This window comes from Aethalodelphis obliquidens, unplaced genomic scaffold, assembly GCF_003676395.1.
Source record: "Aethalodelphis obliquidens isolate GAN/ISIS:26980383/991018 unplaced genomic scaffold, ASM367639v1 scaffold44, whole genome shotgun sequence".
Taxonomy (NCBI): domain Eukaryota; kingdom Metazoa; phylum Chordata; class Mammalia; order Artiodactyla; family Delphinidae; genus Aethalodelphis; species Aethalodelphis obliquidens.
This window is the reverse complement of record NW_020837988.1, coordinates 1,255,152-1,280,416: the sequence shown is the minus strand read 5'-3', so window position 1 is coordinate 1,280,416 and position 25,265 is coordinate 1,255,152. Positions and strand designations below refer to the sequence as shown.

Genomic DNA, 25,265 nt, shown 5'->3' with positions numbered 1-25,265 from the left:
CCAAATACTGCTAACACTTGAAATAGTTGGCTTTTTAAGCAACAATGAAATACTACTGACAAAAATGATTCACTGCAGGAGAACCAGCAAGTCCAACCGTGATCTGGTCTGAGCTTGCTAGGAAGACAAGTTCACCGCGAAGAACTTGAGAAGGACCCGGTTGCCTGGATGAGGAAATGCAGGCTAGCATCGCTTTTGAACTTGGAATGAATCTGCCCCAAGGAATGGCAAGAATATAAGATGGGAAAAGAGCAATTGGGAAGAAAAGAAAAAGTAACGCTGTTTCTAAGAACGCTGCTGCTTTGTTTCATGAACTAGTCTGTTTGTTTTGGCTGCGACCAAACTCGAGAATGTTCTCTGCATATTTCACAGCGCAGTTTATACACATCAAAGGAACAGTCTCTCCTTTCATCATTATTTACACATAAAAATAATGCAATTTGTGGTGCGTGTAAGATGTTACTTCTTAAAAACCTCTCGAGTCTAATTTATTAATTGCTTGAGATTTAAAGTTAAACAAGGGTGAGATGCAAATCATATGTTACTCTGGAATATTTTACCACCAAATCTTGGTTTATTAATGAGACGCTGAGCAGCCATGTGAATATTTATTTAGGTGGTTAGAGGGCTTTCTGAAGGGTCCTGGAGCAAGTGACAGAAACATAAAAGCAAAAGGGTCCTGCCTCTCAAAAAACATGGGGGCTGTGTCTTTGTTTTTAATTCTACTCTTTCCTCTGTGCTTCCAACATTAAAGCATTCCTGTAACCCACCAACCAACCCAGATCTCTTCGCTCCAAACCTCTACTTTTAGCTGCTACTACTGCTGCTATGGTAGCAAAAGACCCCTCCTGACATCCCTGGAAATGACACTTTGGTCTTTTTTGATGGCATGACAGCATCACATGAATTTTTTCCAATTATATGCATTTGGAAAATATAATCTATGTATAAAAACTAGGTTTATCGTCATTAATTTATTGATTTATTGATTTGATTTGGCGCAGTGGTTGAGAGTCCGCCTGCCGATGCAGGGGACGCGGGTTCGTGCCCCGGTCCGGGAAGATCGCACATGCCACGGAGCGGCTGGGCCCGTGAGCCACGGCCGCTGAGCCTGCGCGTCCGGAGCCTGTGCTCCGCAACGGGAGAGGCCACAGCAGTGAGAGGCCCGCGTACCGCAAAAAAAAAAAAAGGGTACCTGTATCTCAGCCTGTACGTGTCAGTGTAGGATCATGTAAACCACAGTAACAAATACGTATGAATCACTCCCCCTCTTCCACGGTGGCCCAACCTTGAAGCTGCTGGTCCCACCCCTGAAGACACCACCAGCTCTACTCCTCAGGCCCCTAAATTACCGTCTATGTCTCCCCTCCCCACTTCCTGCTCTAGATGCTAAGTCCTTCCTGGTCCTTCAAGTGAGATGAGCTCATCTAATTGTTGGGAAGAAAGTCTCTGATGAAACAATTTCACATTACAGCATGAACTGCTTCAAGTGGTTGAAGGTGTTAACACATCAAGGATCTCTGCATCTTCAGAGAGGAGTTTGCTAACCCGAAGGCTTAGGTATCTGATTGTGTGTGTGTGTGTGCCCCTTCTTTTAACTGCAGGCTTGGTGCTAATGTGCTTAAAGCTGCCTTAAAATACAATAACAGACATAAAATTCAGCAGATAATAATTCGAGATTATATTCTTTAAGTCAACTAAGTCTTTATTTTTGGGTGCCCAGTACTGTGGGTGCGATGCAGAAACCAGAAACAAGAAGAGGATCACTAAGCATTAATGGCAGAACCTCATGAAAGTATAAGGCTCCCCAGGGACCGGAGCAGTCAGAGAAACTCCCCAGAGGAGGCAAGGAGGGCCCTGAGATGGCCTTGGTGACCTCAACAAGGCTGAGGACAGACGAAGAGGCTGCAGTGAGCATGAGTGAAGGCAGGACGCGGCACTGCCATGAACCTGAGGACAGCGAGAAGTCCAGCTTGGCTAGAACAGAACATACATGCTGAGGAATGCTGAGAAACCTGGACGGGCTCTGAAAGCCGGGCGCAAGAGAGTGACCTTGTCGTTAAAAGAGATCCTTTAAATTCAGTTTAGTAATATGACATTGTAAGAAATGAAAACATCATCAGAAGACATAAAATGAAAAATAAAAAGTCCTATTTCTCCAAAATAACCAGTTACCCATGACTGAGATGCATTCCAGCAACTTTAGATGTACACAGCATTCTGCATTCGTTTCACTTACTAATGTCGGCAATCCTGTCTCACTTTCACAGAGGTCTACTTCATTCTTTTAAAATGGCCTCATACTATTTCATTGCTTGCATGGACCATAATTTATTTTCCCCTAGCTTTTTGCTCAAATGGCGCTACAAAGATATTGTAGAGCCTGGCAACTATGTCCACGGGACACATTCCTATGAGTGGAACCAAAGGTTCAAAGGTTCTGTGCACTTGAAGTGGCAGCACACTCCCCCACACTGACCTCCAAAGAGGCTGCACGGATTTAAACCTCCAGTAACGCTGCTGCATCACGGGCTGGTTTTTCAGGTTCAAAATTTATGCCCATCAAGTGGCAGCCAGGCCCTTCCGAACTTTGCAGTTTCGTTACATCTTTAAATGAGGAATGAGAATAAGCACGCTTTCCCATATTTACTGGATATTACTTTTTGTCTGTGAGTTCTGTGTTCATATCCTTTGCTCTTTTGGTCCACTGGCTGGTTAGTGTTTTTGTATTGATTTCTAAGCACTCTTTGTACGGCAGGGAAATCGGTGATTTAAGATTTCTCTGGCAGAGTTCTTCATGCTGGACCGGAGCTCAGAGTTTTTGGCAGGGACACCAGCTGAGGGAGACTGTTTTAAATCAATCGCAAGTTGAGAAGGGCTCTGAACAGGGTCCTATCAGAGGAATAAGAAATACATTTTAGGACTCTGGTGATACACTTGAGATAAACGGGGATGAAGGAAAGAAAGGACAAAGACGGGCCCAAAGTTTCTAACAGGAAACAGAAAGACTGGGGGTAACCCTGATAGACTGCAAAGAAGAGCCAATTTGGAAGGGAAGATGCTAACTGCATGTTGCAATTACTGAGTGTGAAACAGTGGTGCCTTCTCCGAAAGAAGACGATTTACATACAGGCAGTGGGAGACGCGCGGCCCAACCAGGAATCAGGCAAGGGGTCTGGGAAGCATCTCTATAGAAGTGACAGCTCAAGTCACAGGGGAGATGAGCTCACTGTGCGGGAAAAAGGAGAAGCAAAGCCCAGGACACGGACTTAAGGACACCCACGAGGAGGGAGAGAGACCAGCAGAGGAGACAAGCCAAGAGAAGAGTGAGTTTCTACAGCAGGGGTGAGCCAACAGTGGCCAGTGGGCCGTATCTGCCACCTGGCCCATCTTCCTAAATAAAGTTTTATTGGAACATAGCCTCACCCACTTGTTGATCAAATGTCTAAGGCTGCTTCCACACCACAACAGCAAGAGCTGGGTAGTTGTGACAGAGACCTTATGGCCCACAAAACCTAGAATATTTACTATCCAGCCCTTTTACAGAAAAAGTTTTCCAAGCCTTGCTCTAGAAGGAACGTTGGTCAATTCGGTCAAACGCTGCATGGAGTTGGAGGATGATTAGAAGTGGGGAAACAGCACCCAGTTTAGACAAGAGTTAGCAGGTTACTTTGAAGACTGTGGCATTGGGATTAGAAAAGGGGCTTTAAGGGAACATTTGGTAGAGTTGACTCATATGCGTCAGAGAGAGCAGAGCACGAGGTTGGCGGGTAGCTAGAAAGCGTACCAAGAAGGGTGGTGAAACGCAGTCCATCCACCCATCTGTCCTTACACCCCTTGTATTGGGAAGGCAGACGGTCCTCATGACCAGGGGGACCAGAGCTGGAAGCAGGGGGAGGGGACCATGGCAGCTGAAGGCTGGTGAAAGTTTAATAACGCTGGGAAAAGCTGGCTCTCAAGAAGCATTTGCAGCAGTGTGCCCCGATTTCCACGGTGCACGTGCCCCAGCTGGCAGTACTCCTGATAACGTACCAACAGGCTCCTTCAAGCCAGCACACCAACTGGGTGATGCTGTCACCAGCGCTGAGGCCTAGGGAGACATGAGCAGCGTGTGGAATCCTTTCCCAGGACGTCCTGGGAAGCAAGAGGTAATGTCATGGCAGGTGGAAGGAAAAGGCACGAACTTCAATACTGGGAAGTGGTGACAGAGAGGCTGGCTGAGTCACCAGGCACGAAACAGGAGCTCAGCTTCTGCCAGAGTGAAAGAGCCATTTGTGGTGAGACATGGCCAGATTTTTAAAATAAAATTACCTTAATATATTAAATCATTATCAAGTCTTCTAATAATTAGGATCCTATATAACCCAGTGCTTCTGAATATACACATGTATGTAAATATATACAACTACCTGTATAAACACATACGTATACATGGTAATCATTCAGTCACTTTAGGTGTTGCTGCCTACGTAATGATGAAATTATATATTTCAGTCCATTATACAGACATTGAAATGGCTTCTGATACAGTTCAGAATTATTAAAGATGAAAATATTTCCAAATAGTTATTTGTTTATTTTTTATACATTAAAGAACCTGAACGATACATCTATATTCCAATGTCTGATTAGCCGAAGCCATTCGTATTCTGGACGGGGCAGTAATTAAACTAACCGCGCAGAGTCGCCTAGTGACTCTACTCCTGAAGGGAGTGCCGTCCGCGCCGCCAGGGCGGGAAGAACCTGTCTCACCTGCACGCCTTCAGTCGCCCCCACTCAGTCACGCGCTCAGCCATCCACAGCCCTACTCCATTCCTTAGTATACACAGGCGAGGTCCCAGGGGCTAAAGGCATTTTTCATAGTGCTTGAAGGTTTTTTTTCCCACTGAACAAATAATCTTCAACTGGTCTTTAAATAAAACAAAAATCTGCCAGAGAGCAGACCTGGAGGAAAGGCGGGGGCAGAGCACTTGGGGGGACCGTGCATTTCTTCTCTGCTCACGCACTGCCATTGCGCCTCCTTGCTCTAGCAGCAGGGTCATAGTTCGCTGCCTCACTGTATCCAAGCCCGTCTTCTGCAGTACCCTTCCTGGACAATGGCACTCATGCTTTACGCTGCCGTGACTGAATGGCTGTCTTCCTTTCTGAGTGAGCAGGCAAGCCTTCTTGGGTGGGATGGAAAATACATCTCTCTTCTTAGCGTTATTCATTCCGATTCTGCGCCCTCCACGCCCTTAGGACGTGCAGGCAGGGGGGACGACAATTAAATAACGAGCGAGCGGGTCCCAAACAAAGCCATGTGATGCTAGGCACTGAGCTTTCTCTGTTTCCCAACGCTCCTGAAACCCCACAATGAGGTCTGTAATTTTATTCTTTGAGAAATGGATTCCTGTAAGCTTTTAGCACAGTGAGAATTGCCCAATCTTATGAAATGTTCTTTTTTCCCTCCCTCAAGCCCTTCGGGTAACACAGACCAGATTTCTAGATGTCCTACTGGCAGCCGACCTTTTCTCGTGAACTCTAGTCAGTGGCCAAGGGAGAGGAGCGTCCGTGCTTTAGAATCTCTTTTCTGGGCCTGCAAGCAAAAATTTGATGACATTTCTCCTTGATATGAAATCTCTGCTCGGACATCTGGCTTCACAGTGAGGAACTTTCAATACACCAGCTTCAAAGAAAGGGCTTAGCCGTGGTGGGGCATGATGCCAGAGGAATGTTCCCCGGTCTTTCCATACAACTATTTCTATCAGTTTCTCCCCCATGAACTTCTGGGAGTTCAGCAGAGAGCAGTCACTGCCGAGCAGATGACTTGGCTTTGGGGTACAGCCTGGTGGGACCTCCCACTGGAGTGCTGGAGTACAGAAATTATGTGTAAACAAGGTGTAGGGTATTTTATTAGAGTCTGCCTATTGGGCAAAATATATTACTGTTACCGCAAGCCAGTTACTTCTGCATATCTGCTATAGCATCACAAAATATTTACAAGTTTGCTGCCATCAATTAAATGAGAATAAAGTGACATGATTAGTTTCCAGAGCCTTGATTTATGTGGTAACATCATTCAGTGACTCAGTATATTTCTAGAACTTCCACTAAGCCATGAACTTCAATAAGTGGTTGCTCTCAAGAGGCTTAGAGTCTACTTGGTGATAAAGAGAAGGAATCAAATACAGGTCACAATCTCCTCTTCTCAGTCCCCAAATCCTCCTCAAATCATGAATTGTTTTTGAAAGGCTGCGGTTAACTTGTGAAGCAACAAAACCTGACTGACGCTGTGAGGGTGTTCAGAGTTCCTATTTGTCCCGTTTGGGGGATTCACATCCATCACTCTGCACACGAGTCTGGGTGCAGCGTGTTGTCCCAGACCCACCTGGAGATAAAGACAAGCACTATGCCACCTCCCTAGACCTGCAGATGCTGATTTGCAAAACACATTCTAGGTTTTGGATAAGGGGTTGGGGACCACCATTACAGTGCAGCGAAAACTTCAGTAGTGGAAGGAGCAAAGCTGGCATGGGCTTCTCACTCAGACACCTCACAGAAAGATGACATTGAAATCTTAAGAGAAAGGACTCTACAGGGAGCTCATGTGATCGCAGAGAGCGTGAAGGTTGAGGGCTGGCTGTTGATACAGTGGAGAGAAGGGCCACATCTAGACAAGTGGTTCTCAAAGTTTTGGGTCTCTGGACCCCTTTACACTCTTAAAAAATCAAGAACCCCGAAGAGGTTTTGTTTATGTGGGTTATATCTACTGATATTCACTGTATTAGAAATTAAAATTAACAACTATTAAAACATTTATGTATTAATTCATTTTAAAATACCAGTAATAAACCCATTATGTATGAACCTAAACATATATTTTAAAAATAAAAGTAACTACTTTTCCAAAGCAAGAAAAAATTAGCGAGGAGCGTGGCTGTGTTTTATACTTTTGCAAATCTTTTTAACGCCTGGCTCAGTAGAAGGAGCTCGGTTCTCATCTCTGCTTCTGCACTCAGTCTCTTATGAGATGTTGCTTTGGCTGAAGTATAGGAAGCAATCTAGTCTCACATGGGTAAGCAGTTGAAAAGGGAGGGGTCCTTTAGTAACCTTTCAGATGACTGTGGATATTCCTTGTGACGACATCAAAAATCGACAAGCGGTAGTTTCTTAAAAATGTTATTAGCTGCCTTGTGGAATGTGAAACTCTATCAGTAAACTCTGTGTACTGTGAACATTAAAATCCACTGGTCCACTTTGTTTTTTGAGTGGGTCTTTCACCTACGCGTGATTTTGTAACAACAGTGATTTGGAAAACACTGGTTCAGAGTTTTATAAAAATCTTCCAAATGTTGATACACTTCACTAATTCTTCCCTGTTTCTTCCCGTGCACATCATTAGCAATACCACTGATCTCATCGGAAAAGTCTTCAAGTACTGGGAAGCTGTCAAGCTTGCAGTGATGGTATAAGTTTTCCAAATTCCTAATTTTTGCTTGAAAGCTCAAATTTTATCATTAGCAACAATATAGTCAGTTGCTATCCTTGAAGCGCCAGACTCACTTCCTTCATTTTCAAGAAAACCTCTGCCAGGCAGTCAGAACAGAATATGCGGAGTTCGCCTTTCAATCGTCCTTCCAAGTGACTAGAGTTCAGCTCACACTCAAACAAATGCAGAACTGCTTCTCCTCAAGACAACCATCCTACTTCAGTATGCAGCAGGAGTGCTTTATGTGTCCTTCCTATTAATATTAGAAGATGTGTTCTCAGGGACTGGGATTTAATAAAATTAATACTACGTGTTTCAGGTTTTTTTAAAGCACAAGTATGTGTGGTGAAGAAAATGACTACTCATACAGTTCAGTGTCAATGCCATGTCTCATGACAAAACACCAGCAGCTTTATCCTCCACTGCTTTTATACCATCAGTGCAAATGTGAACACAGTGAAAAAGGCATCTGATGTCTTTGTCCTATTATGAAAGCAGTTTTGACCTGGTGGAGCCCCTGAAAAGATCTCAGGGGCCCACAGGGGTCAGGGGTCTGAGGACAACACCTTGAGAACCACTGGTTTAGGTGGTGAAGTGTTTCACACGCCATGCTACAAGGGTAGACTTCATCCCGTAGGCAATGGAAAGTCACCGACGGATTTTAAGAAGCAAACCACATACTCATATCTGTGTTGTAGAAAGATCCCTTTATGGGACTTCCCTGGTGGTCCAGTGGGAAGGAATACATCTTCCAATGCAGGGGACATGGGTTAGATCCCTGGTCAAGGAACTAAGACCCCACGTGCCGTGGGGCAACTAAGCCCATGTGCCACAACTACTGAGCTCGCGCGCCTCAACAAGAGAGCCTGCATGCTGCAAACTACAAAGCCCACACGCCCTGGAGCCCACGCATCACAACTAGAGAGAAGCTTGCAGCCACAACTAGAGAGAAGCCCACGTGCCACAACTAAGAGCCCGTGTGCTGCAACTAAGAGCCCACGTGCCACAGCTAAGACCTGATGCAGCAAAAAAATAAATAAAAAATAAAAAAAAGAAAGGTCACTTCATCAACAGTTTGAGGGACAGATTTGAGAGGGGCAAGCTACTGGCAGTGATTCTACAAAAAAGGGATTGTAAGAGGCAAAGTCAAAGACATGAAGGTCTAAGAAGGTAGGAGCTAGTGATTGAGGGATGGGGTGTGCATTTGGAAATATGCAGACGTTATTCTAGGAACTGACCTTGGGGAGGGAGGGAGGCAAAGAATTCATTCAAGGGGGCTTCCAGAATCTGACTTGAGTGACTGAGTGGATGATGGTGGTACTTCAATTCTTATAATCAGTACAAGAAGAACAGGTTGGGGTGAGAGAAGAGTGGGAGGAAGATAAAGTCAGTTTATGGTGTATGTAGTTTGAACAGCCTGAGGGTCCTCCAAGTGAAACTGTGCAACAGTACGTAAAAATGTGGACTGACCGCCTGCCAGTTCAGGGGACATAGGTTCCCTGGTCTGGGAAGATCCCACATGCCGCGGAGCAACTAAGCCCATGCGCTACAACTACTGAGCCTGTGCTCTAGAGCCCGCGAGCCACAACTACTGAGCCCACGTGCCACAACTACTGAAGCCCGTGTGCCTAGAGCCCATGCTCCACAACAAGAGAAGCCACCGCAATGAGAAGCCCAGGCACCACAACGAAGAGTAGCCCCCGCTCACCGCAACTAGAGAGAGCCTGCATGCAGCAATGAAGACCCAATGCAGCCATAAATAAATAAATAATAAATAAATAAATAAAAATAAAATTTCCATCCTGTTAAAAAAAAATGTGGATTGAGAGCTCAGAAGAAGTCTGGATGGAGGTGGAGATTCAAAATTCATTTGCGTGGAAGTTTACCTGAGGGGCTGGGATTGTCCAGGGACAGCACATACAAAGAAAACAGAAGAGGCTTTGCTTAACACCAATATTTGAGTGTCAAAAAGAGGAAAAGGAGACAGGGGATGGGAGAAACGGTTTCAGGATGGTTGATGAACTGGGAAAGCACTGCCATGGAGCTAAGGCAGTTTTCAGAGCCTGTTTATTGGCAGATTAAATCACTGTTCATAGATGCTCATGGTCTCAGACTAGAGAGGGTATATGATTTCCCTGCCCCACTGATGTGGATGGAAATGAAGCTGAGGCTGCAGGGACTTTCTTCCTGCTCATGTTTTGCCCTCCTGTAATCCACCATGAGGAGGACACCCAGGCAGCTACTAGTCCAAGGACATTGTACAGACAAGTAGAGCAGGCTCAGCGGCCATGGCTCACGGGCCCAGCTGCGCCGCGGCATGTGGGATCTTCCCGGGCCGGGGCACGAACCCGTGTTCCCCGCATCGGCAGGCGGACTCTCAACCACTGCACCACCAGGGAAGCCCAGTACCATGAATCTTGAAGGAACTACTTGACCATGAAATCCAGCCAATTAAGAACCACATCAAAGTAAAAACTTCGGGAATGGAAGTGCAAAAGGCTGGGGTATAAAAGGCCTAGTGGTAAGCACCATGTCCTTTAAAGACAGCATGGGTATTAAACTGAGGGTTATGGTTAAAGACAAACTGTGAATATCGTAAACCCAGACGCTGTAAAGATACAACACAACCCCAGGCAGGAGGTGGTGAGGGGGCGTAATGGGAACGACTGTGAGTATTCTAATCTACTCAGCTTTCAGCCCCGAATCAAATTCTGCCCAAAAGTTTAACAATTCCTCCTGTTTTAGTCTAGCTTCTTTCATCAGCTGAATTTAAGTAAAATTAACCTGAGATTTTTCTAAAACTCAAAAAATACCGGATCTAGAGTATTAAGCCATTCTGTACGTCTCTCTGGCTTTCCTTCTCTTTTCTCCTTATATGTAGTCGGATATCTGAAATGATGTTCATCTTAATGCCAAGATGGCTATTTCTGGGTGATGAAATCTGTGGTGACTTTAAATATTTTTACCTTTCTGGCTCCCTGCATTTTGAATTATTTACGAGCATATGCCATTATCCATTTTTTACAAAAATAGAGTAGATTTTCTTTAAAAATATGCCCTGATTAGTTAATGACCAATGTTGATTCTGGGTGGTAGGAATATAGACACAGGTTTTCCCCTGTACCGTTTTGTGCAGGTGAGGGGTAAGAGGAGATGGCGCTGGACGCTGGGCACAGACCACTGCTGGGGATCTACGTGGCCTCACAACCTCTTCCCCTCGCCCCTCTGAGAGGTGGTGACCGTCTCCCCTCCCCCTGGTTCGGGGCTGGCCCTGGGAGCTGGCTTGACCGACAGAATGCGGTGGGAGTGCCACTGTGAGCCTCCTACGGTAGCCGTAAGGGAGGCGCAGGTCTGCCCTCACCGACTTGAACCCCACTATTAGACAGCAGCTTCCACGTACAACCCCCTATGCTACCCATTGAGCAGAAGACCCGCCCAGTCCAACCCTGCCCACATCTCTGATCCAAAGAATCGTGGGCACATAACAGAGCTGTGGCTTTAAACTACCCAGTTTTGGGGTGATTTGTTCTACAGCAGAGAGAGCTCTTCTTAGAAGCTTGACTCTGCAGGTGAGGAGTGGGCTAAAGCAGTAAGTAAGTGATGAAGACCCTTTGCTCTCGAGGTCGGGTGCACCGCGGCACGAAAGAGGCGCTCGCGGGACCGGGCTGCTTCTGCTCTAACTCCTTCTGCGCCCCAGGAATTCCATTCTGTGAGAGGCCTCGCTTCTGAGCCACAAGGCTCGTGCCTGCTGTGAGTCTCGGCTGCGTGATTCCCTTATGACCACTGGGTTCCTCTGGGCTAACGAAGGCTCTTCCTTTTCTACCACTTTTTATTGTCTCTTATTGTAAAACTGTTGTTATAACTTGAAGTATAGAGCTAAGATAATAAGAAGAAAATTACCACAAATTCCACCACTCAGAGATATAACCACGAGTAAAATTCCGATGTGTAATTCCAGTCTTTTTTTCTCTTTATATGTACTTTTTTTGGGCAAAGATGGCCTCGTATGTACCTACTGTCTTGTAAACTGCACTTTCATTGACAACTGTCTTGCGAACATCTTCAAGACCCCTAAATATCCTTCTCCAACATCGCTTTCAATATAGCTTAGTTTTCAGCCGATGTGCTACGGTGGAAAAGAAAGTATAGCAAGGAGACCAAAAATGCCGGTGCTGTGAATGCCGTTCACATGACGGGAGATCAATGAACAGTTATGAGATAAATGAGTGAGTGCTAGAATGAGCATCTTTTTGGCTAGCTAAAGCTCAGTGCAAGTTTTTAATTGCCATGTAGGGCAAATTCTGGAAATGGGTCAAAGCCTAGGCACGTCTCTCGGGCCATGTAATAACGGTAGGTATTGCCAAATTATTCTCCGGAGATGTTTTATCGTGTTACACTACCCCAGACCGGTGGCCCTTTAATTGGGTTTCAGCGGCCTCCACTCGATACCTCCGTTTTCTCTGAAGACTGACTTTAATGAAAGGGCTCCTTACCCACAGGAACACTCTGAGGCCCTCGCCGAGTGAGCGCTGGGCCTTCTGTGCACTCTGTCCTCCACCCAGGAAGTGGGGTGAGGCACACTTCATGATGAGCACGCACACTGTTCTTATAGCGAATATTTAAACACAGTAAGACCTGATACTGCAAAGTATCAGGTCCATACGAGCTTACTTGAATGTACATGCAGGCAAATGTACTTGGTCTCAGAAAACCAAATACAAGCCTCGGGGTGACTCTGTCTCTCTCTGAGTATCTCTATCCCTCCATGTATCTGCGTGTACAAAACACTCACACACAATTAGAATGTCCAGATCAAACAGCTGTTGCAAAAGTGCTGTCATCATTCAGGCAGACAGGGAATCAGAGTGACGACACCCTGACTTGGTTACGCACTTGGTCACCGATTCACTTTCACAGACAATGTAGATGCAGGGGTCTGGTGTAACGGTTAATAGCTGAGGCTGTCAGGTCAGAAGACCGTGACTTGAACCTGGCTCTGACAGTTATCTGGCCATCTGACCTCTGGCTGGTTACTTCACCCCAGAGCCTCAGTTTTCCCATCTGTAAGATGGGGATGATAGAAACTCTCTTCCTCGTAAAAATTACTCATAAAGCTTAAATGAGACAATGGAACGTGAGGTGAATGACAATGTTTGGTAGAGAGCCTGGGACATACTACTTGTTGAAGAAATATCAGCTATTATTTCTATTATTTTTTGTGACACAGCCTAAAAAAAATCGTGCAAGGCAACAAGTGCTAATACATTAACTATCTGATATAGGCTAGTAAAAGAAAAAGTCATTCACTTAATCCATAATCTACGTGAGTGAATCAAAACTCAACTATATCTTATCTACATTGTGATTTTAATTATTTTCACGTACCTATGTTTTGGTCATTATATGTCATAAATATAATATAAATATATATATGTACATATATATATATATATATATATATATATATATATACTGCCATCTTTTTACTTCAACTTCAGTCTTTATGATTAGTCTGTTGGAAATTAGGGTCAGAATGTTTTTCCCTTTTAACAGGTGAATGGATTAAAACTACAGAAAAATTAATTAAAAATAGGCAGTTATACTAATTACATTTCTTTCAAGATGTTTTAATCTTTGAGAAACAGTACTGGAAACTCTGTTGTTATGAAGTAAATGAATGTTCCCCTTTTGCATATATTGGGATTCAATTACTTATTTAAAATGTGGAAATTACCTACCACTCGGTATCTGGGTATCAAGTGGAAAAGAAACTCACGTAAAATGAAATTTTTATATAGCAAAAGAATTTAAATAAAGTTGCAACTCAGTTCATGCAAAGCAAAACAGTTCTACAGATCAATGAGTACTTCCTCTGCATCTATAAATGAAGAGTTTCAAAGATTTGTAAAAATTACCAGAATTTGAAAAAGAAACATCTTTTTTTGTCTCATCACACGTAGGGGGAGAAAACGCTCACAGATGGAAAAAAACAGGAAAAATCTCATTAACGACAAAACAAGTCATCGCCTCTCAAGTGAGGAGGCTGGATATACTCGCCTCTAAGGTTTGGTCCATGTCTTAAGGTTTCTCTTGTATTCAGTGCTGTCCAGGCTCAAAGGGTATATACAACAAAGCAACTGACATTAACACTGACTTCTCCCTAAATTACTCAGATTGCCTACAATAGGCTAGAGAAAAGAAAGATGGAGGGATGAGGCAGAAAAAGGCAGTGACCCAAATGTCTCTTTTATTTTTCTGTGCTTTGTATGATCACATACTCCAAGCATTGTTATAACAAAGCAAAATCACTGAAAAATAATCTTTTGCTGGGAATTCTTTAAAAAGTGTTTTGTTCTCTTTTAAATCTTATTTATAAAGGTTTCCAGATGCTTATCCTCACAGATTAAACACAGCATGATGTAGACACTTACAAAAATATTCACTGCTATGAAGCCAAGAAGAAACTACTTTGAGATCTAACTGCCTGTCACCTAAAGAATCGGGGTCCAGGGGATTTTCTGTTGCTATTAAAGGTGTGATCCTCTGAAGCCATTTGGAAACAACCTAGGTTCTCAGCAGCAACGCAGTACGGTGTCCAAGCACATCACATGGTTGGCATTCCAAACCTCCAACAGGTTCTTTCTCATTATGCGAATCCATAATGAAAGGATGTGGGCAGAGAACAGAATGTAAACTGGAAGCTGACTTCTGAATTCATTAGCCAGCAGTCCTTGGCTAACACAGTCATTCTAATTTCAAGAGACAGCTCCAAAGTGGTTCTCAAGAGAAAGGACAGGGTATTTTTCAAATATTTGTTCAATGTGAATGGACTGGGCTCGCCCAAAATGACTTTTTCCGCCGGCATGTGATCTTTTAGAGGGAAGGCAGCCTGAGTCACTGGCTACATCAAAGTTAGAGTCCAGTGAATGGATTACTGCAGGCTGTGTGAGCAAGCCAGATACCTGCATTCATCCGCCCACTGCTGGGGTTTCAGCCCTCCTTTTAATTACATTAAAGCAGCTGGTACCACTGGGTTACTGGGGTCTCCAGATTACCTTGATTGCTCGGTCATTATCTCTAATCAGCTGCTTCTTCTCATCTTCAAACTTCTGTACAACGTCCTGGAGCTGCCTTTCTGCAGCGAGCCGCTGCTGGCTGCTCTCCTCTTTCAGAGAGGAGATGGTCGTCTGAAGCTCTGCTATGATCTAAAATGAAAACAGCATGCTGTAGCTTCAAATTCTTCAGTGAGAGGCCTCTATTTTATATGTATTTATGCTTCACGAAAGAATGGATTTGGCAAAACTCTAGTCCACAAACTAAATATTTTCAATTAATGTATCACACACACTAACGCATGAAATTCCACACAATAAAAGACTATAATAAAACTGTGAATGGTGAACAACTGCTGAACCAAATATACTTGGAAGCCGTTCCCACTATAACATTCCACAATGTTTACTCATCAGAGGAAAGGACATCTGTGATCTCAAAACTATGAAATGTGTCAGGATTCATTTTACTGAGAAACATACTTGTTAGAGTGAAAAAAAACCATTTTGCCTTTCATAATACTTTGAACTCTAATAACCAAAGAAAATCATGAACAGAGTTCATGGTTCATAGTTACCTAACTCTACACAATGATTTTTGAGGGTTTACTAACGCTTGTGCACTGTGCTAAGCACTTCGGTTCCTGTGTCAGTTACTACTGGGCGACAAGCAGTGTCACTGCCCATCTTTTATAAATGGAGAGACAGAGGCAGTGCAAGAGGTCAACCCGTGACCTTGCTGAAGACGCCATGCGACCAGGAGACAGGCAGGATGTGAACCCTGCAGACAGGTCGAATGCTGTACTAGTCGGTTCCTCTTAACCAGCTACTACTTTGTCTTCCTTTTAAACAAGTTTATTATGATACAGTTCCAAATAGGTTGCTTTCTTCCTAACTGATGTATATCCATGGAAGTTTATTTTTGGTTCAAATGAGTCATTTCAGAGGCTCCCGCAGTACTCTCTACATTTGAGAATCGGGTCTCTCCATGACTGGGTTCCCTCCATGGTCTCAAAGTAAATCGGATGAGGGACCTTTTCTTTAACAGGTTTACTGAGAGCACTGCTCTTCCTTTGGTTTGGATGTATCCATTTCCTTTCAAATTCAATAGTGATGGACCTTTCAGAAGCAGGAAATGGTTGTTTCTTCTAATAAAAGCAGCAACCTTGGTCCTGGGTTAGAACTTTATGCTGTTGGGTCTATAGGAGAAGGGCTGACTGGTGAGAAACACTGAACCAGTTAGTACTAGATTTTCCTTGAAGCTCAGTTTTTCAACTATTATTTGATGACAAAACTAGATTACAGTATCATAAGGCAGTAACCAGAAAGGGTCTGGAGTCTTCCAGATGCCAAGTGCTATAGAAGCATTAGTTGTTACTACTGACATAAGTAGCATATTTACCCAAAAAAGGAACATTTAAGCTTTGAGAAGCGAGCAAACTCACTGTAACAAAGGTGAACACTTAGAATTTGTAAATAATCAAATATAAAACAAGTGTGAAATAAATGGCAAAATATATTAATATTTTTAAATGCAAATCTGAACCTTCTGCAATGAGAAGAGGGATTCATTTACTGAGAATGAAGATGTTTTCATCTGTTTTCTGAATTTTGATTGAGTGTTTCCATTCTGGCTGCAATTCAGTTAATTCTCACAGCACTTCTATGAAACAGGGAAGGTTAAATTCTTAGAGTAAATGTCAAAAACTGAGGCGCAGAATAATCAGCTCACTCACAGTTACAGAGCAAGGGGAGCTGGAGATAAGAAACAGCCAGATTTCCCTGGCCCAGCATGAAACTTAAGAGTGATATTTTATAAGAACATGGGGCCAAATAGTAAAAATAACTATTGCAATGACTAGTGCAGTGGTTCAAGTTGAGTAAACTGAAACGTGGTAGAAGTGGTGAGTTTAATTCTGTGATGCGTTCAGTGTGTGTGTGTGCGCGCACACGTGTGTGTTTAGTTCTGTCATGCAATTTTATCACGTGTAGATTCGTAGACCACCACCACGATTACACAGCGCATGTTTATGGTACAAAGTAATTTTGTGTCTTTAAAAATTAGTAAGATGTAGATTCGCTTCTAACTGACCAAGACTGAAGGTAAAAAATACTTGGGGGCTCTTCAAATGACCACCAGGACATAAGACACGGATCTCTTCTTTTCAGAAGACTTATGACAGCGTACGTCAAAAATAAATAAATGCAGGTTTTGGAAGGAATGACGGGTGAAGACCAGGATGCTCTGAGGAGAACACACTCGCTTTTGTGTAGAAAATGAAGCCTTCACACTCTTTGCGGGAATAATGGAATTCCTTTGGGGAAATAATGAGCTTATCCTTGGCAAGTTATATTTTAAAACTTATGAAGATGATATAGGGAGAGCGTCAAAACACTTCGGGTGAAATACCTCATACAGATAAATGAATCGATAGACTGACAGACACGCTGGATTTAGAGAGGCGGCTGAAATATGGGTAACATTGGAAGCAGATTTGCGGTTTACATGAAGATTGAGAAATAATCACGCTAACTAGATGAATTAGGTCTTGGCTGTAGACCTAGAGTATAAGACAACAGACTATTCTCTCCTTAGCTCAGGGCACACAACTGGCACGCGATAGATATTTAAGTATTGGAACTATAATCATAGTAAATAAGAAAAAATAATTCCCTGGCAAATTATATTGAGATAATTTAGTCTTTTCATAGAGTAATAATGTAAAACGTTTCTGAGAAAAAGAAAAACTGACCTGTGCAATCATAATCAAACGCCACAGGGTTTGACTGAATCATATTAAAAATCGTAAGACAAAATGCTACCACTCAACTAAATGTCTATCCTGTATTAGCTTCAGAGAAAGAAGTGGATAAGAACATTTCCATATGGATATTCAAAATTAAGATTTGGGGAAGCAAAAGGAAAGTTATTTGGGGCTAATACTGTAAGCAACCTAACCAATGAAAGCTGTAATATTTCATCATATTGTTAAGCAATTTCTACTTTGCATAAGTGTCAGTGGGCTTATTAGGTCTTAAAAATAACAGGATTCTAAATAGAGGTTAAGATTTCATTTTTAACTCTCTTGTTTTTTAGATCATAGTAGAGTTTGAGATTTTCATAAAACTCTTCTTTAAAATACACTGGACAAGGCATACATGGCAAGGTTTGGCAAACATTGAAGATCCCTAGAAAATAAGTGGAAGAGGGGCACCCGTGCCTTCCGGGTGGCCACCCTGAAGAGTGGCAGGGAGGGGGGCATATGGGCACGGGGCATGAGCCCAGGCTCTAATCTGCGCCAGTGGGAGCTTGGGGGCCACGTGGGGGGACATCGGTCCCTCGGCGATGGGCAGGCTCTGCTAGCATTTCTCCGCAGCTACCTACATTCCTGCAAAAACGGCAATAGTTTTCTTTGAAAAATGGCCTCTAGGTAAGTCAGATGAGTGGGGAAAACCACATGAAAGATGAAAAGGCAAGGTTAATATGTAATATTAAGATAAAAAAGAACAAATACGCGATTCTGATGGAAGTTATATTGGGGAGTGTGCTCAGAGATGGCGCTACCGTTGCCATCAGGGTGAACACCGCGCGACCCAGGAGGGGCGCCGTCCTGGGCCTGTGAGCGTTCAGAGTGCATGGTCTACTAGGTCCTAGGGCTTGATAAAATCTTAAAGGTTAAGTGACTTCCTTTAAGGGAGTAAAATACTTAAAATATTTTCCAAATTTAACCTGATGCTTCCCTAGGTACCAGTGTATTCATTACTAATGCGTGCATCTTATTACTTTTTTTTTTTTTTTGAGAGAGAGGGATTTAGAAAAATCTGATAAGCGGTTAAGCAGCTTTGCTTCGGGCACTCTCCTCAGCGAGACATGAGTTAGAGGTTCCAGCAGACCATCGCTGGAAGACGGCAGACGTCCATCCGCAGTTCTGCTGTATAAGGTTTATTTTCAAATAATCTGTTTCTCTGAACTGACTTTATTATAGACAAGTGTTTCTCAAATGCCAGTTCACAGATATAAACATATACATATATTTATATGCATATAAATATTTATATTATTTAGAGGTGGGCAAACAAAATGTTTGTAATGTAAGGTCATCCTACCTCTTATGAGAAGGTGGACTATCGTGTATCGTGTTATTCTATCTTTTCTAGGATTTTTCTTTTTAGGTGTTGCACTGCCCTTTCATTTATGAAGGGTGGCCACAGCACAGGACACCAGCTGATGTCTGCTCCTACCTCCTTCATGTCCGTACACGGGGAAATATCCAGCAACCCTTTGCCTCTCCAAATTCTGGAGGGAGATTTTATCAGTTCTTGAACGCCCAGAAATAAATTTCAAACACATCATTTCTTGCTCCTTCCATACATTTTTCATTCTTTGCTCCCCCTTTCCTTTCTCCACTGAGATTTCACAGGCCCTTATAAGAACTAATGGCTGTTAAATGCTTTACCGTGTCCTAGGCCCTGTACCAAGCACTTTTCTGGCATTGTGTTGAGGTAAGTATACTACTCCCCCATTTTACACATGAGGAAACTGGATTCCAGAGAGAGCAGGTCACTCGCTCAAGGTCACGTAAGTGGTGGGGCTGGTATTCGGACTCAGGTCTGTGGACTCCAAAGCTTAGGCTTTCTTCCCCCCAACTTACATTTAATTTGCTTTAATATGGACTAATCAGGCTTCTTCACACCTTCCTTTAGGTAAAACTCAAATACTCTCAGTGTTTAAGCATTTCTATCAGCTGTTTTGTACCTCACTTTTGGTCTACCTCCGCCATTTAACATAAAGCAAAGTGAGCAGGATGTAAGGGTATGCCAGCTGGGTTTTTTCACGTTTTAGTTTCGCTTTTGGAGTAATAAGATTTCTTTTGATTATAAGAATCTTTCTCAGTGGATTAAAGAGGATATTTCCCCATGTTATTGCCTGGAATAATGGCCCTTGAGACATCACCGTCACCTTTTAGATAAACACGTTCGTCTTCACTTAGACAAAGACTTTTTGCTTTCCTAATGGGATGTGAATTATATAACATATGCACATTTTAGAAATAACTGTAGAACCTAAGCAATTTCATAATTATCGGCAGAGTTCTGCCATATTAAAAACGTGAGGGGTTGGGCCAGACTTGGTGGTGTCAGGTTAAGACCTTCCGTTCCAATGTCAAAGACAGGTTGGGTCCTGGCTTAGTCACTTGCTAACCTGCGTGACCTCACCTCTCTGAGTCTCAGTTTTCTCAAATGGAAAAATGGGGCCAGTAATAGTTTCTAATCCCAGAGTTCCTGTGAATGAAACTGAATGAACCAATATGATTAGTGCCCCATAAACTTCTTAATTTCATTATCGTTTTGTTGTAGCCTTGCTAGTACCACCACTGTGTACGTACATTTCAGCTGACGGCCACATCTCACTATACATGGCAAAAATACTAAGAAAAACTGATTTTAAAAATCATCAGATATGATGTCCACAAAGTGAAATGGCTTCATCTATCCATCTGTAAGATGAAAATTAGCATTTTATTTATTCCACAATGACTCATACGACTAAGGAATGTTTGGAATTCCCTAGATGACGCCAGAGGACATCATTATAACAGCTTGTGCAGAAGGACTCCAAGCATCGTAAGTCAAGTAGAGACAAGTGTTCAGTATTTGGCCTTCTACTACAACTACTATAGTAACAACATCCAGCAAGATGTCAATGTTGGCCCTTGTAATTCTTCTTTTTCCCAAAAGGAGTCAACAGTTGAGCTGCTAATTTAACCCACTATATTTGCCATTTTGAATCTTGTTGTTAACCAGTCTTTAGGTGCAGCAAAATGGAATACTGCAAAAAAAGCACAGATGTATCAAACCGCTTACATCACAAAGGTAGGTGTGTCTCTCCAGCCCTTGTGAAATACGTTTCAGCCTGGACTTGTTCAAGTACACAGGCTGGTTTTACAATATCTGAGTGTGTGTGTGTGTCGGTTCAAATGGTTCAGTATGCTGATTTTAGAAAGTTGAGACTGAAATATTAACAGCATCTGCATACTCATCGTAAATATGACACTAACCCATAAAAAACGGAAAAGAATCACATTTAGCTCTAAAGTACAAGTGCTTTTAAGGTAGGTTTCTTTCTTGTTTGTTTTGGTTTTGCTCTTTTTTTCTTTAAAGCTCTTACCTGTGAGGATTTGGCAAGCTTCTGAGTGTATTCTTTTTCGGTCTGCTTCAGCCTGCTGTTGGCCTGAAAAACACATGCAATGAACACACACACAGTGACCTGTGAGGTTGGTATCTCTCGCACACGCCTATCACCAGGCAGCTGGGATGGCTGCCAGCTGCACCGCCCTTCTGGGGCAGCCAGAAAACCACAGGGCTTGCCTTTGATCTAACGCCAACTATTCATCACTTAAAAAGCAAAAAGCAAAAGAGGAAAAAAAAAAGATCTCTCCTGCCAATTATTAGACAAACACAGACTTCTGTGGAAAGAGAAAGGGAGAAGGAGAGACAGAAATAGACCCAGCAAACGTGTGTGAAGTCAGGGAAGAGAGGAAACACAGGAGAAGGAAGAGGAAACGAGGGGAGAGGGAATCGGAGGTGGGGGAGGGAAGACGGTAAATTTAACACTCTTTCCCTTAGTTTAAAGAGAAAAGAACTAGACCCTCCTGGTGGAGGCTGATAGGAGATTTTAGACTCACTGAGCCAAGGTCTGAGCCCTACTCTGCTGACACACAAGAGCTCTTTTTTTGAACTGACAGATACATCTAAATCAAACAATTTCTATGGCCTGGAAGTAGGGAGGCCTTCCCAGAAGAAGTCCACGTTACTTAGAACTCCACGATCTCCTTTGCCACCCGAGTTCCCATCCTTTGTGTGTGACCTGCTTTCCGTCTCCCTGGAAGCCTCAGGACCTGCACTTTATCCTCCGTGTTCGGAAATGTCGCGGTGACTTGCCCTAGCCGGGCCTTTTTTCTCATCCATTGTGCAGGCACTAAACAGGCCCTTTCAATCTGCGCTCGTGTCCTGCATTTCTAGAAAAGGCTTTGGTCATTTCTCTCTTAATTTCCTCTCTTTTTCCCCTGGTCTTTCTCTCTCGTCTCTCTGTCTGCCTGTCTCTGCAGCTCTGAATACTGGACCTCACAGGTTTAGCATCTTTTTCTTGTTGTTTCTATCTTCCATTACTTTGTCTTTTTGATCTTTTGTAGCAATTCTCGACTTTAAATGTTAAACTTTGTATTGGATTTTAAAGACTCCGGCTGTCCTGTTTGTAATTTCCAAGAGTTTCATTGTTGCTCTCTGAACACGCCATCACTCCCCATTTTTAACAGACGAGGAAGCTGTGCCACAGAGAGGTTAGGAGAGCTGCTCAGTGGCGCATCTAGGAAGCGATGGAGCCAGGACCCGACCCCACGTGGCAGAGCACAAGCGCTTCACCGGCTGGAACACACGGCACAGGGCGTCCCAGAGAATCCCACTTCTCCGAGGTGACTGATTTCATACACACCTATACAATGTCTATACCTACACACACACATTTAAATTTTCTTTCTGTTCTCTAGAGTGTCTGTATTTTTCTTAGTTCCTTTTATTTCTTTGCTGTACCAGCCTGTTTTGGCCTCTGTTTTTCACTTTAGAAATTGTCCTCAATTTTTGGTGATCTTTGGTGTTCTTTCCTGTTTAAAGTGTGGCCCTCTAAAACAGGCAGGCTTGGGGACAGGTGGAGTCATCACAGGGTATCACTAAGGCTCCTGGACTCTCTCATACCGGTATCTGACTGGACACCCTTCTTGGACCCTTTTGCCCAGAGCTGTGCCCCCTGGTTTACCGCCTGGCGGCAGACGTCGGGCTGCCAGGGTGTTCAGAAGGGTGCCTAGATGTTCACAATACTGATTCCTGTACAACCCCGTTTTTTTTTTTTTTTTTTTGTGGTATGTGGGCCTCTCACTGTTGTGGCCTCTCCCGTTGCAGAGCACAGGCTCCGGACGTGCAGGCTCAGCGGCCATGGCTCACGGGCCTAGCCGCTCCGCGGCATGTGGGATCTTCCCAGACCGGGGCACGAACCCGTGTCCCCTGCATCGGCAGGCGGACCCTCAACCACTTGCGCCACCAGGGAAGCCCTACAACCCCGTTTTTATTTTAACCCTGAGCTATACCTGGGTCCCCTCTCTCATTCCATCTCTCCAGGGAGCAAACCAGGGGTGGACATGGAATAAATTCAAAGGCTGAAGCCCTAATACCAGTGTGATGGTATTTGGGGTGAGGCTTCAGGAAGTGACGAGGTTGTGGGGGTGGAGCCCTCATGAATGGGATTAGCGCCTTTATAAGAAGAGGCCAGTGAGCTAGTTCTTTCTGCCGTTTGAGCCTACAGTGAGAGGATGGCCGTGTGCAACCTGGCAGAGGGCTCTTACTAGAACTGGACCACACCAGCACCCTGACCTCCAACTTCCAGCTTCCAGAACGATCAGAAATAAATTTCAGTCCTTGATAAGCCGCCCAGTTTGTGGTGTTCTGTAACAGAACCCAAGCTAAGACAACAGCCGTGTGAGTTATGACCTGAAGTTCACAAGCAGCTCTCTAGAGTTTATCCCATAAATCTCTTCGCATCTATAATGGCGCTGAATACACTGGGTAGTTTTGTTTTTTCCCGACTAGAGAGGGCTTGCGACTATTGCTGTTTTCTCTACCAAGTCACCAGCCTCTATTCGGGCTCTATGGCCAGTGAAGCCGCCTCCGCTACAGAGTCGAGGCCACACGGGGCTCATGAGGGCTACTTGTCTTGCTTCACATCCTGCCAATACTTTTGAATCAAAAAATGCTGTCGATAAAGTACTTGTTGCTTATTTAATAAATACTTGTAGAGCTCTTACCCGGTGGCACACACTGTTCTAAAGGCTTCAAAAATACTTACTAGAAAATATGAAAATTATAGTGTCATAAAGGTTGTTACTTTTCCCCAAAAAAGTTGGAGTCAGAGAGGCTGGTTAGTGTACGACATCCTGTGACGAAGATGCAGCTACTCTTCGAGGGTCTGAGGCTACTCAGCCCCAGAACCCCACAACCTCAGATAGAGTCTTTTACAATTAACCACCCAATTCATGCATCCATTCCAGGCAACCGGGACTAGAGCAGCGGACAGACAAAAATCTCTCCCTACCTTCATGGAACTTCTAACCTAGACAGCAATCATATAACTTATCAAAGTGATAATATTTTAGATGGTGCAAACACTCTGAAGAAGGGTAAAGCAAGAAAGTGAGATGGGAAGTGAGGAACGGCAGGGGGTAGTTTACAATTTAAAACACATGTTAGTTAGGGAAAGCCTCACTGAGAGGGTGATATATGAGCAGAGACCTGCAGGAGACGAGGGAGCCATGGTGAACTCTAGGGAAAGAGCTCTCCAGACAGAAGGAGAGCCAGTGCAAAGGCCCCGAGGCAGAGGCATGCACAGTGTGTTCAAGGCACAGGGAGGATCTGTGAGAAGCATCTCCCTTGGACAAGATGAGAGAGAACGAGGGGCCAGATCCTTCATGGTGTTTGTAAGCAGCTGTAAGGAACGTGCGTTTTAATATGAGTGAAATGGAGAGTCAAGGAGGTGTTTTCAGTACAGGAGTGACATGGTTTCACGTGAGTATTCATACGATCACTCTAGCTCTTGTTTCGGGCAAGAATCAGGCAAAGAAGCCAGTTGGGAATCTACCGCAAATAATCCAGACGGTGACAGAAAAGGTGGTGAGAAGTGGTCAGATTCTGAGAAAAATTTCAAAGTAGAACCAACTGGAAATGCTGCAAGATAAAAAGATGAACCAAGGATGACTGCAAGATTTTTGTCCTAAGCAACTAGAAGAGTGGGGTTGTCATTAACTTACATCAAAAAAAACTACACGTGGAACAGATTTTGGGGAAAGATCAAGAGATTGGTTTTGGACACATGAAGTTTGGAGATGCCTAATGGACACCTCGTGTTGAGGTGAACATTTGAATATGTTCAAATGTTCTGGAGTCCAGAGGAGAGGTCTAGGTTAGAAGTATAAATTCAAGTGTCACTAGTATATAAACGGCAGGTAGAACTATGCTACTGGAGGAGATCTCAAGGCACTGAGTGTGTATCCAAAACAGAAGTCTAAGAATCCTGAGCCCTGCGCCTGCAGATGTCAGGAGGCTGGAGATAGGGAGGAAAGTAAATGGAAGTAATGGCCAGAGAGAGAAGGAATCAGGAGCGTATGGGATCCTGAAGCCAAGGGAAGAGAGTGTTTCCAGGACTAGGCAACTGTGTCGGGCTCTACGGGGAGTCATGTGACATGAGCGTGTGGAGGACAGTGGTGGCCTGGACATGAGTGATTCTGGTAGAGCACCAAGGAGGAAAGCTGGACCGGAGGGAGCTCAGGGTAGGAGGGGGAACTGGAGAAGACGAGACAAGTTGTCCACAGTTTTGTTACCAAAACAAAAGGAGAGAAATGGGCTGGAAGTTGCCATTTTTGGAAGTGAGTAAAGAAAGGGCTGATGATTGATTTCTTTTTTACAAGACGAGAGAGCAGCATGTGTGTAAGATGATGGGAAAGGTCTGGCCGTAGAGAAGGAAAAGACAAATGATGCCAGAGACCTACTGGTGGCATGTCCTGGAGTGAAGGAGAAGGGGTGAGTTCTAGGGCACAAGGGGACAGGGTGGCCTTTGCTGGGAGTGCAGGTCAATTATCCCTGGTACAGTGGTGGGAACTTCTCCGTGGAGCAGGAGGAAAGATTCCTCAGCGAAGCATGAG

General features: G+C 43.9%; 1 protein-coding gene across 25 annotated transcripts in view; it reads right to left on the bottom strand.

Annotated features, from left to right (window-relative positions):
- The window catches only part of CEP112 (centrosomal protein 112), a 422,076-nt gene that overhangs the window by 68,870 nt on the left and 327,941 nt on the right, over positions 1 to 25,265 (bottom strand). For 23 of the 25 annotated variants that reach the window (XM_027080441.1, XM_027080442.1, XM_027080431.1 and 20 more), the window contains 2 exons: positions 20,690 to 20,752; positions 14,524 to 14,673 (listed from right to left, as the gene is read on the bottom strand). The exons of 1 other annotated variant lie outside the window; for it this stretch is intronic. In XM_027080441.1, the coding sequence (XP_026936242.1) occupies positions 14,524 to 14,673; positions 20,690 to 20,752 (213 nt within the window). Of the gene's footprint in view, positions 1 to 1,682; positions 2,893 to 14,523; positions 14,674 to 20,689; positions 20,753 to 25,265 lie in introns of those variants that run through there. One more of the 25 variants, XM_027080440.1, reaches the window with a different exon arrangement.